General features: G+C 44.5%; 1 protein-coding gene across 1 annotated transcript in view; it reads left to right on the forward strand.

Moving 5' to 3' along the window:
- Positions 1–13,578, forward strand: part of LOC308522703 (nuclear body protein SP140-like protein) — a gene marked incomplete at its 5' end in the record, with an annotated part of 64,169 nt that overhangs the window by 14,106 nt on the left and 36,485 nt on the right. Inside the window, 5 exons of the mRNA XM_081096237.1 lie at positions 1,580–1,731; positions 5,093–5,261; positions 7,508–7,591; positions 8,847–8,909; positions 10,957–11,106. Coding sequence (XP_080952363.1) covers positions 1,580–1,731; positions 5,093–5,261; positions 7,508–7,591; positions 8,847–8,909; positions 10,957–11,106 — 618 coding nt within the window. The remainder of the gene's footprint in view (positions 1–1,579; positions 1,732–5,092; positions 5,262–7,507; positions 7,592–8,846; positions 8,910–10,956; positions 11,107–13,578) is intronic.

The following is a 13,578-nucleotide window of genomic DNA, read 5'->3' on the forward strand; positions in this document are numbered from 1 at the left end:
TACCATGGCTTTGTCTAGATGTCCAGAAGATGTCTGGAAGATGTCCAGTCTAATTAGCATATTACCCTTTTATTAATATAGATTTATTTACTTTTTTCTTTTCCCATTTACTTTATATTTTATTTTATTGTTGACAGAATTACAGATATTCCCCAATTTCCTCCCACTTTACCCGCCTTCTCTCAGCCACTGCCCCACCCCAACCCTTAACCACACTATCCTCTATACTTATTGGTTATGCATATATGTATATAAGTTATTTAGCTAATCTCTTCCCATCTCCCTCCCTCCCCTCTGAGGTATGTCAGTCTTCTCCATGCCTCCATGCCTCTAGGGCCTATTTTGTTTGTTAGTTTATTATGTTCATTAGATGCCACTTATATGTGTGCTCATGTGATATTTGTCTCTCTCTGACTGGCTTATTTCACTCAGCATAATACTCTCCAGGTCCATCCATGTTGTTGAAAAGGGTAAGAAATCCATCTTGCTTATAACTGCATAGTATTCCATTGTGTAAGTGTAACACAGCTTTTTTATCCACTCATCTACTAATGGCACTTGAATTGTTTCCAGATCTTAGCTCTTCTAAATAATGCTGCATGAATGTAGAAGTCCATGGCATCTACAATGAAAATTATAAATATTCTCAGCTAAAACATTTTTAAACTACATAAATGAAGAGTAATACAGTGCTAACAAATTGGAGCTCAATATTTTTATGATATCAAAATATCTAGAAAAGTCAAGACAATATTTTTCCAATTGAATTAAAGAATTCTATAAGCCAATGTGCTTTTGGCATAAGGGTAAACAAATAGATCAATGGTACAGAAGATTTATACATGTTAGCTTTTGTATGTTTTTTATAAACTTGGGGTAGGCAAAGATTTCTTTGCATATTGAAGTTACTAATCACAAAAGAAAAAGAATAGATAGATTGGACTTCACTAAAATTAAAATTTATCCCCATCAAAGACAGATATATAATAAAGCAGAAGTTACAGGAAAATTATTGATATTCTTACAAAATTTTAGTTTATGCCTTATCATATGATTACTAAACCACATCTTACCATTTATGAACTAGTTTTATAATTCAGGATGGTATTCCTTAACTGCTGTAGGACAAGGAGGGAGCACCATGTTTTAATCTTTTTGAGATTTATTTTCTCTTAGTTGTTAATTAAGATACATTTTTAAGTTTACATTCTATTGTTATACCACTGTTTCTTATTCCTTTATGGATGATCTGTTTGCTCCATCTCACTTTTGAACAAATTAAAATGTTTTCATAAAACTTCCAGATATGTTAGGGACAAAATAATTTTACAATGGCTGTGATCATGACAGACTAGCATTTTTCAATACTATTATGTCTCTCTAATCCACCATGCTTCATTTTATTATAGTTTTGTCTATTGTTTCAATTTTATTTGTCCTAATCACTTCTCAGGATCACTTAATTTATTTATGTAGGTTCTTCACAGCCAATCTATCCTTCACATATAAAATGTTACAGCATATCAAAACCTTGATTGCCATTGTATCATGGTATCCCTTCTCCCTAGGGTGTCTGCAGAAGATGAGAACATAGAAAACAAGCATATCAATGACATTGCATTCACATACTTCAAAAAATATAAGGTGGAAATTTCAGGCGCAATAACAACAACATTTCCTTTCCTTGAACTTATCCGGGACCGTGGATTCATCACCAATGAAATGTATGAAGTAAGTGAGGTTTATTATATCACAATCTGATAAAACAACCCAAACTAAGTTATACTTTTTGGTATCTTGTAATTAAACCTCAGAGCACATTTGGGCTACTGAGGAGTCACTTATGAGTGGGGACTTTCTCAAGTACTGCTAAGTATTTCTATAAAGTCAAAAGAGAAGAGAAGTAGGCATTACTGGAGATAGTTCTGCTCTTAACTGAAGGATTTGGCTCTGTCATGCCCCCTAGAATTGGGTGAATAACTCTGGAGATAGGCTGGATCTGAAGTAGGTGTATAATGCCTTCTAGAAATCCTATCTAATAAAAGAGAAATATGGTAATTGGCATACAACCGCTACCCTTCCCATTGGCTAATCAAGGCGATATGCAAATTAACTGCCAGCCAAGATGGCGGCCGGCAGCCAGGCAGCTTGAAATTAACATGAGGCTTGCTTGCTTCAGTGACAGAGGAAACCAATGTTCCTCGCGTGCCTTGCAGGCCTCTGAGCCTGCAGTTTGAAACATTTTAACAAATATAGAAGCTAAACAAAACCCCAGAAACCTGCTTTCAGCAAGCTGGGATCTCAGAGCTGGAGTCAGAGCTGGAGTTATACATTGTTTCAATTATAGAACCGAAACAAACCAGATACCTACTTTCAGCAGCGGAGGCCTAAGAGCTGGAGCCTCAGAGCTAAAGCTGGCCCAGAATTAAAAAAAAGAAAAGAAAAAAAGGAGCAGTTGGGAGCTTCCGTCACCCTCCAGCCTGAAAACAGCCCTCAGCCCCTCACTCAGACTGGCCAGGCACCCCAGTGGGGACCCCCACCCTGAAGGGTGTGTGACCAGCTGCAAACAGCCATCATTCCCTCACCCAGGCTGACCAGGCACCCCAGTGGGGACCCCCACCCTGATCCAGGACACCCTTCAGGGCAAACCAGCCGGCACCCACCCATGCACCAGGCCTCTATCCTATATAGTAAAAGGATAATATGCCTCCCAGCACCAGGATCAGCAGAGCCGAGAGGCCTCCCGGCACTGGGATCAGCGTGACAGGGGGCAGCGCCCAAACCCCCTGATCGCCCTGTGGCTCTGTTCGTGACAGGGGAAGGCGCCCCAACCTCCTGATCAGCCCTGCTCTGTGCCTGATACGGGGGAGCTCCCCAACCTCTGATTGCCCTGTGGCTCTGTGTGTGACAGGGTGCGGCGCCCCAACCTCCCGCCCCCCGCCCCCACGGGCCCTGCTCTGTGTGTGACAGGGTAGAGCCATAACCTGCCCATCGGCCCTGCTCTGAGTGTGAGAGTGGTGGCTCCCCAACCCCTGATCGGCCCTGCTCTGTGGGTGATAGAGAGTGGTGCCACAACCCCGCCCCCCACAGGCCCTGCTCTGTGTGTGATGGGGTAGAGCCATAACCTGCCCATCGGCCTTGCCCTGAGTGTGGCAGGGGGGAGCTCCCCAACCCCCTGATCGACCCTGCTCTGTGCGTGACAGGGTAAGGAGCCCCAACCCCACTGATAGGCCCTGCTCTGTGTGTGACAGGGGGCAGTGCCCCAGCCCCCGGATTGGCCCTGCTCTGTGCATGACAGGGGGTGGCGCCGCAACCTCCCCATCGACCCTGCCTTGAGTGTGACAGGGGGCGGTGCCCCAACCCCCCAATCGGCCCTGCTCTGAGCCGGACCAGGGGCTGCACCTAGGGATTGGGCCTGCCCTCTGCCACCCGGGAGTAGGCCTAAGCCAGCAGGGCGTTATCTTCTGAGGGGTCCCAGACAGCAAGAGGGCACAGGCCAGGCTGAGGGACCCCCTCTTCCCCCCGAGTGCACAAATTTTTGTGCACCAAGCCTCTGGTCTTAATAATAAAAGGCCAAGAGGCATCACTACCAAAACGACCAAACAGCCGGTGGCTATGAAGCCCACTGTGGCCAGCGAACCAGCCCAATCAGGGGGTGGGGCCTGAGACCAACCTCGCGGCTCCTCCCCCCTGCTGGCCTGCCCCTGATCAGACTCTTCCACCCCAATCAAGAGCAGGGCCTGCTGGCCAAATGCCTCCTCCCTTTCCCCCAGCCAGCCACACTCCAATCAGCCCACACCACCACAATAGGGGGCCGGGCTGGGTGGACAGCCTCTTCCAGCCACTCCCCCTGGTCACCCCACCCCTGATCTCCACCCTACCTCAAAAGAGGGCAGGGCTGGCTGACCAATCTCCTGCAGCCCCTTCCCCTGCCAGGCCCCACCCCAATTCGGCCTCCCCACCCCAATCAGAGGCAGGACCAGCCAGTCAACCACCCATGTCCCCTTTCCCAGGCTGTTGTCCCCTGATCGGCACCCCCCACCCACCCCATTTGGGGGTGGGGCTGGCCAGCCCACTGCCCACAGCCCCTCCCCATGGCTTGCCCCGCCCCCAATTGGCCCCCCAACCCCAATCAGAGGCAGGGCTTGCTGGCCAATCACCCATGACCCCTTCCCCCAGCTGGCCCCAATCTGAGCGGGCCAGCTAGCCAACCTCCCACCATCGCCTCCTCCTGACAGGCCCAGAACCAATCTGCTCTGATGGGGGCCAGGCTGGCCAGACCCCACCTGTGCATGAATTCATGCACTGGGCCTCTAGTTATATATAAAATATAGTATAAACTTGAAATTAAACATAATCTTAATGAATGGGTGAATAAGTTGAATGCCTTCATTTAATGAAATAGTCATTGACACAACATTTCATTTTAATGAGCAACAATTTAAATACTTAGACCTGAGAACATTAAAATCCACAGAGAATTAATGTCTTGTTAGGACAAATTTGAAAATAGACGCTTGCTATTCTTTCAACAACAGTTTTCAGTTTCCTTTCTGTTTTTCCCCTTTTCTTTTGGTATTTCTGGAGTCTTAGAATTTAGGTTAATTTTAGCAAAAGACATAGGTGGAAGATATGGAGATGCAAGTCTTCACTTCCCTATGCGTAGGCTTTCTCTATGGCAAAGTTCACAGGAGCTTCCAGGCCAAGTCAGTCCTGGGGAAGGGACAAGGGTTATCCAGTCAATAGAATAGCAGCTCATCACCCAGCAAGTCTATTCCTAAAACATTTAGCCAGGTCCTGAAAGGGCTACATATTACTTCACTTGAAACCATTTTTGTTCTTCCTAATGGCTCCTTATTCCGTCTCATGTAAACAAGGGTGAGGAGCTCAGATTCACAAATAGGTGTTTTCTAGGAGGAAGGATTTAGTCTTTCCACTTAGTAGCCACACAACTATAGAGAAATTCTAAAACTGTATGTGAGAAAATACCTATGCTGGGAAATTATTATGCATTAACAATAAAATCACTTTCTAGGGATCTTCTGTAACTTGGAAGTCTGTATTTATATTTTCCCCATTCTCTATTTTTAAGAAATCTCAAGAATCTTTTAAAAAACGGTTTTCTGTACATGAAGTCATATATGATATTCTCAGTGAACTGGAGAAGAAATTTGACATGTCTGTTCTGCAAGCACTGTTCAGCAAGATCATCATGGATAAATACCCTGATTTATTTCGCATTTATAAAATATTCTACAAAGGTAATTATATTTATTACCTACATTTTGATGTCCAGAGCAAGTTTATTTCCACAGGTATATATTGACTGTTTACCATGTGCCACAGACAGTGCTGGGCAGATGTAGCAGTTAAGAAAACAGCAAATCATGAGTCTCTCAAAGCTTATGATATAATGGCTAGAGTACAGACACCCACCTGCAGGTCTGCTTAAGTAGGCATTTAAAGTTACAAGACTATCAGAGCCACAGGGACATCAGATTTACTTAGAAGTACAAATGACAAGTAACCCCAAATTTTAAAAGGATGGCATTAGTTGCTCCTCTTCTATGGAAGCCTTTGCAGGGGTCTACACAGCAGTCCACCAAGCTGACTACAACCCTCTTCAAGTATTGGCATAGCTATGGGTGCGGGATCCATCCTGATGTAGCTACACCATGCCCAGGGGAGTCAATACCTCATGTAACAACTCTGTAGTCATAACTTTCAGAGACAGCACAAGGGATAGTTGAGGTACAAGAGTTACCACACTACCGGAACCGGTTTGGCTCAGTGGATAGAGCGTCAGCCTGCGGACTGAAAGGTCCCAGGTTCGATTCCGGTCAAGGGCATGTACCTTAGTTGCAGGCACATCTCCAGTAGGAGATGTGCAGGAAGCAGCTGATCGATGTTTCTCTCTCATCAATGTTTCTAACTCTCTATCCCTCTCCCTTCCTCTCTGTGAAAAATCAATAAAATATATTTAAAAAAAAAAAAGAGTTACCACACTGAAAGAAGGCAAAAAGTGGCTTATAGTCCACATCTAGTCCCTCTTTACCCACCTACAGTCACTGGTCATTTTTAACTCTAAGCTTAGTGTTGGCCTACTAACACAGAAGAAAGGCCACCTTCATCAAGTTTCCAGAGTAATGAGCAAGAAAATTAACTCAAGTTGAAATTTGCTCTTGAAGAAGTTGAAATGTTTTTATTAACTCATTCTCCATAACAGGTGTGATCAACAATCAAATAATCACACCAATTGCTCTGCCAGAGGTGTTTTTTAGTAATACACAATACTACTGGTTTGATTCTCTACTTTTTCCCTGAGATGCATGATTTTATATCTTTTAAATAGGTTCTCAGTTAAGAAAGTGTCCTCCAATAACTTTTGTTTACCTTGCCTAGAAAATTTTTTTATTCTATACACTTTTGGTTTCAAAAAGATCTCCAAATAATTCTGGAGAATTGAAAAGAAAAATTACATGCACTGAGGAATTCAGATATTCCAGGAACAAGCATAGAGCATTAAAGGGTCCTATGTCTGCAGAACAAGGACAAATTAGATTAATCTCAGAGAAGCAGATTGTGTGAGTTTATTCAAAGGGGATAAGTATAAAAGGATTTGGAGAGGTCTGGCTTCTAAAGTTAAGTAATCTAATGTTATTTACCACACAGTAAAGAGATAGTACAGGTTAATAAGGTTTATAAGTACAGGTTTATTGCCCCAGGAGGTAACCCTGCTATCAGCCCTGAGTTATATGCATTCTCTGATTCCCTCAGTCTCCTCCTGGACTCCTTGCCGAGACCTACACCAAGTATTCCTTCATATGTGAGCTCAGTAACCTACATGCAGGGGCCCTCCTTTCACTGGCAGCCTTCGAAGATGCTGGTCCAGGCATCTTGGGACATCTGTCATTGCCACAATATTCACTTCCTGATTGCAGCTTCAAAGAGTATTCCTCTTTGTCCTGGGATCTGGGTACCCCTGGGAAGTGTGTTCAGGTGTTCCCATGTCCTCTGACTTGTCTATTTGGGAAGCAATTATCCTCCCTGACTCAGTTAAGCCAAAAGTTTCTCTTGTCCAGCCTCATTTTTAAAGATTTGAAATTTTACCCTTTTATTCACGTAAATCTCTACAGGATTTTTGTTTTCCTCCCAAGGAAACCCCTCTGTTTTTCCTTATAGTTAGAACAGTTCAGCAAACTATTATTTATTTTGATATATGCTTTCCTGGCCAGCTGAACTTTTTCACATGAGTAACAAGCTCATGATGCTGCCACAACTCCTTATCTTGAAATTCAAGTGGCTCCTTTCTATGTGGGAAGCATAAGAGCTCCTTTGTTGGTTGTTCTTTTTCTGACCCAGGAATGAAGGGGGAACATTATCTACAGGATTGTTACCCACTGAGCACTGAGTGATCCAAGGAGTGGAAACTCTTAAACATGTAATTTCAGATGACTCCCACTCCATGAAGATCTCTAATTGTCTTCTTCTCTTGTCCTCTCTTCAGTGATACCAGACATAAAGTCCTTCCTAGAGAGTGATAGAGAAGAAAATGAGGAGAGGCTTAATAACCAACTAAGCCTGGAACAAGGTGATTGCAAACAGATAAAAACTGATTCTCTTCTGCTAAGAGGAAAGGAGAATGGAAGTCTGGGAATCAGGGAAGACCTGTTGGGGAGCATGGAGAAGGCAGGGAGGGCTGTTTGTATGAGAATCTGACGAGGGGCTGATCCTGGAGGAGAAGCTATGACAAGAAACCATTGGCCCAATAACCAGACAGAGGAACAGGACCCAGTGTGTCAGGAAACCAGATTTAAAGATGATGCTAACTTGAAAGTAATTGTGATTTAGAGAGACCCTGCAGGAGGTGAGTGTGAAACTGTGAAAGGCTAGGAACTATGGGCCCAAGGTCAACATAACTGAGGAGATCCTGGGTGATAAGGAAGGGACTGACTTAAATGTGGGGGATGCTGTTCAGGAGCAGGAATATTCAAGGAGATGGGCAGTCATATAGGGAGGGAAGGAAGGAAGTGGTTTTTGAGAGAGAGAAGGAGGGGAAATGAAAGGCAGAAGAAAGGGTTAAATGACACAGTAACAACAACCATATTTCTAAGAGCTCACTTATAGACCATTTATTCTGGCAGCTGTGGGCTTAGTGCTCACAGCTGCCCTTGAGGGGAAGTATCACTCTTTGTCCATTTGCAGAAAAAGAGACTGAAATCTCAAGAGACCATGTAAGTAGTGGGCCTGAGGTCAAATGATCACTGATGAATCCAGACTTTCTGAACCCAGAGCCTTTGTGCTTAACCCTATACTGACCCAGATATTCTCATGGAAAAGACAGAATTATGAGTCAAAGAAGGGAAACATGTGCAGAGAGAAAGATACAAAAAGAAGAATGCCAGGAGCTAGAGGAAACATAGGAGAAGGAGACATTGAATCTCATAAAAAGGCCAACAAGACAGAGAAACAGACATGCATAGGGAGGGTGTGGTGTGAAGGAGAATGGGAAAGGAGACATGATTTTGCAGGGAGTAGGGTGAATCCACCAGTCAGGGATATCCCTGGCAACAAAAACAGGTTCCCTATGGCCATGGGTGACAAGAAAAGCCATTGCTGGTTACTGAGTGGCTCCTGAATGATCTCAGTGAGATAGCCTGACTGGCAACAGAGGGCAGCTGATGGCAACAGTTGGGTGGGATCCTCCAGCTCCAGATGGGTTCTGTATTGATACCTGGGAGAGGGGATCTTGAATTCCTAATTTATAAAGATTAAATGAGATTAGGGGAGAATGGCATAGCATATACTTCAGTTTTTTGAAATAAACCTCCCATTTCTTCCCCCAGGAACTGGTGGTAATTCATATCAAAGACCGATATGGTTAGGCCCAGATGCCACGAATTACAATGGTTTGTATGGTGGGAGGTTTGATTCCTGTTAGTACTAATTGCCCAGAATAGTAGGTCTTTGCATTGGCAATTTCTCCAAGGATTTATAGATAACAGAGTCTTCATTTTCCTGGTTGCCTGGGAGGGTCACTCCTTCCTTATTCCTGAAATACACTGGCTGCCAGCTCCTGACAGCCTGGTCCTGGACGCACTGCCCATGCACCTGGCTTCACAGTGTTCTGCCTCTGTCTTGCTTGAATCTGCCTGCAGCCTTGCTTTGATATCATGTTAGCAGTGGCCAGCACTGAAGCAAGGGTGGTGGGCTAGTGGTCTCTCACCTATTGGGTCCCTCACACAGAACCATCGGTGCCATGTGCCTCCTAAGCCAACCCTCTTCCATCATCTCTGGGGCAGCAGGCCTGGAGATGCTCTAAAAACACTATAGAAGTCATTATTATGTAGCTTGCACTGGGATGTATTATTTAAGAAAGGCTGTTCTAAATTAGTAATGCGTTTTTATAAAAGAAAAAAATCTTTCAGAATGATTTTGAAAGCACCATTATACTTTTATCAAATCACATTTAGGAAAAAAAAATAGTATTTAAGAATATAAAATATCCAATATGCATCAATCTATATACAGTTCATGTACCAGGGCGGCTGGTTGAAATAGGAAGAGTGAGAGGAGGAATGGTGATGAGTAATGAAGAGAGAAGAGATTCAGAGTGTGTTTGTGTGTGTGCAGGGTGTGGGTGTGGGGGGAGGAGGAAATGATATAACCCAAACTAGAGGCCCAGTGCACAGATTCATGCACTAGGGGCAGGGTGGGGGGTATCCTTCAGCCCGACCTGTGTCCTCTAGCAGTCTGGGACCCCTCGGGGGATGGGGATCAGGCCTAAGCCAGCAGTCAGACATCCTTCTTGCAGTCCAGTGTTCTCGCAGTCCAGGACCCCTCACTCCTTACCACCCACCTGCAGCGGAAGCAAGAGAGGCTCCCTTCACTGCCGCTGAGCTCACCAGCCGTGAACCTGGCTCCTGGCTGAGTGGTGCTCCTACTGTGGAAGCACACCGACCACCAGTGGGCAGCTCCTGCATTGAGCGTCTGCACCCTGGTGGTCAGTGCACATCATAGTGATTGGTCATTCTGCCAATTGGTCAGTTTGCATATTAGGGTTTTATTATATAGGTTGATGCACAATAAACCACTAATAAATGTGTTGAAAAGTCTGATTCAGCTGAAATAGTTGACTGTGACCAGCACAGGCAAGAGAAAAGCTATGCCTCATGCCCCTTCCGCAAGAGGAAGCTCCAACGAACAGTGGATGTGGCACAAAACATGCACCAGGGTCTACGTTAAAATTGTGGGAATTAATATTTAAATCATCTTTACATAAAATACTTTGCTCAAAAAAATAGCACTAAATGAAAAAATCCAAGCTGCACTGAAAAAATCTGTATCTATTCATATACTAGTGAGGTTGGTGGTAACAGGGTAGGATGAGTAGATGGAATAAAAAATGAAAAGAGGAGGCTCACCATGGAGAAGGGGTGCACTGGTCCTCGATGGTTTATTCAGGAATTTATTCCTCATTGGTTCCTGCTCTGCTCTGCCCTCTATCTCTGGCCACAGACCCCTGCAGACTTGCTTGCCAGCTCCCTTGTTACTGCTTACTGCTAAGCTACTAACCTGGGTGACACCAGCAAGAGAGTGGAGAGGGGGAGCAAGGGAGAAGCATGGTATTTCCCCATCACTGTCTTGAGCAGCAATTCTTGCAATAGCTACATCTCCCATAACTCTACATCCTACCAAGCAGGCTGGCCATGGTCCAGCTTCTACCTCCCCAGTGACTCAACACATGAGCTCATCCTTGTCCTCTCCCTCCCATACCTTCCTGTTAACTATTCTTCTATTTGGAATTGTCAGCTCTTCCACTAGCTGTACAGTATAACTAATCCCCTTGATTAAATTCCTTCTGCCTCAACAGCTTGGAGAGCTTTGTCTTTTCCTGTTAGACTCTGATTGATGCAAGGGGCAAATAAAATATCTATGAATCAAAACTTGATCTAGGTACAGCCCTACCTGAACATGGACTCTCAGAGCACTGCTGTGAAACACAAGAGGTAAATGTGAATGAAACAAGTACAACCACTGACAACAATAATGCACTAGAAAACCAACAAGGAAATGAAAAATGTGCCCAAGAGTCTGAGCAGGAAGGTAAGATTGAGTGCCTGGGTTTGATGAGTGGTAAAGGGGAACTGCCAGGTGGAGGGATTGGTGTGTATAAAGTCACCAGGGCAGAACTTTGATAATGATGGGAATGATTAAGATGGAGAAACTAAAAAGAAAAAAAAAATGACTAGAAGAGGCACTCACAGGTCACAGACATTATTAAGAAACAGAATAAGAGAAAGTAGGAAACATAACAGAGAATGACTAAACTGAAAAATTAGGTGGAACAGAAAGGTCATGTCTTGGGGGAGGCAGGGAGAACTTAGGACATATGTAAGGAGGAGTTCACTCTCCTGCCCTACACACCTACAGTGCTTCACCCTAGACCCTGCTGGGCTTGGGTGGGCAATCCTATATAATAAAAGCATAATATGCTAAGTGCCAGGATTCTTGTTCCAGCATCTAGAAGGGTCAGCAATCTGGAGAAGGGCTGTGTGTAACTTAATAAACAGTCCAGAGATGAAGCATAATTTTGAAAGGCATTATAGGGAGTCAGAGGAGCCTGGCTAAAGAAACTAAAATCTCCTTGTCTCAGGACCCCTTGCTATTTATTAACACAAATTGTCCCAAGGCGAGGTGGAGATATACACTTTAAAGGGTAGGGTTAGGTACAGAATCCATTGTCAGAGTGGAATGGATTGTCTATGGCTGTTCAGGTATTTGACCAGTAGGAGGCAATAACATGTAGATTAAGATGCCCTGAGCTGTCTGGCAGCAAGCAATCATCCCTTTTCAGGTTTGGGAAAATGCCTTTAGCCATTCCCACCAGGCAGTAATATATGTGGCTCAGCCCTTGTTGAGTCCCCAAGTTCCATCAACCTTTTGATGAAACTCTTGCAATTATGACATGCTAGAATTGGCTTCCAGCACTAAGTGTCTGGTTGACTGGTTGGCCGTTCAACCAATCAAAGTGTAATACGCTAATGATATGCTAAGGCCACTCAACTGCTCATTATGAAATGCACTGACCACCAGGAGGTAGATGCTCTGATCAGTAGGTTAGCGTGCTGCTGGGGTCCAGCTGATCAGGACTGAGCAAAACAGGCTGGACATACCCTGGAACCCCCCCATGATCCCTCCCCAGCTGGCCAACCTCCTGCTTCCCTCCCCGTGGGGTCCCTCTGCCTCCCTCTCGCAATCCAGAACCCCTCGGAGGATGTAGGAGAGCCGGTTTCGCCTGATCCCACAGGCCATGAATTCGTGCACTGGGCCTCTAGTGATAGAATAATGTAGAGAAATAAGTATGAAGAGAGAAAGATACAGAGGGAAATGAAAATCAATAAATAGAATCAGGAGACACAAAGAGAACTATGTTGAGAATGAGGAAATAATAATGAATGGAGAACTGGTAGAAAGTGGGTCAGGTAGAGAGAGAGGACCAGACATTGTATGGTTTGAGAAGTCACCACAAAGAAGGCACACAGGAGTGTTCCTAACTCCATTGAGAAGGTAAGGTGTCCACAAATAAAAATGGCCCTGGAACCCAGTCAGATAAATATAGGCCCCTCCCCAGGAAAGTGCAAATAAAAACCCACAGTTAATAGAGACACAAAGACAGGACAGAGTCAAGCAGCAGGAAAGGACAGAGTTGAGCAGCTACCTCACCATGGAAACCAAATCAATATCTGCTCTGTACACCTGGTGGATACAAAGAAGGAAAAGCCATTTATTAATTCAGGAGTTGAATGGGAAACCCAAGCAAGGAATGACTGTAACCAGGCATCTGACACAATAGGCAAGACTTCCTGAAAGAATGTGTGATGTGAATCCCAGTCCCTGGCAAGGATCTGGGACGTGTCATCAGAGCCCATGGAGACAGTCCTGGTGGCCTTCATTAGAGGTAGAAAGGGGAGGGAACAAGTGCTTTAAGCAGTGTGTTCAGCATAAAAATGTCCCCAGTAACTGGAAAATTACACAAACACAGAAATGGTTGGTTTAAGCATTGATGTCAGAGAGACTATTTCTATCTATTTCTATGCAAGAGAGGAAAGTGATGGGTGTAGGAGTCAAAGAAAAGGAAGAAAAATGAAAAGCCAAGATATTCATTAGAGGAGAGAAAAATAAATAATGCAGAGACTGAGAGTTATAAAGTGATACTATCACCAGGCATAATTAGTGAAAATTATTCGAGCCAATAGAAAAGTGAAGAAGTAAAATGAGAATGAAACAAGAAGTAGAGAGTGGGGCAGGTAGAAAGTAGATTGTGGATTGGAAGTAGACTGAGGATGGAGGTAGGAGATAGAGTGAATGTGGGGGTAAGAAAAGTGCTGCAGGATGGACAAACCTGCCCTCTGTGCATGAATTTCACCACCTTCTGGCTAGGACCTGGAGCAACCTGCAGGTCACGCACATCAGGCACAGACCAGGGGGACCTGAGTTAACTTAGCTTCTAGATCTTCCTTGTGCTCTCATCAAGGGTTTCCTCTCTGTGGCCTTCTTGGCCTCACCCTGAGAAAT

Source organism: Myotis nattereri (genome assembly GCF_964212035.1).
Source record: "Myotis nattereri genome assembly, chromosome: 7".
Lineage (NCBI taxonomy): Eukaryota > Metazoa > Chordata > Mammalia > Chiroptera > Vespertilionidae > Myotis > Myotis nattereri.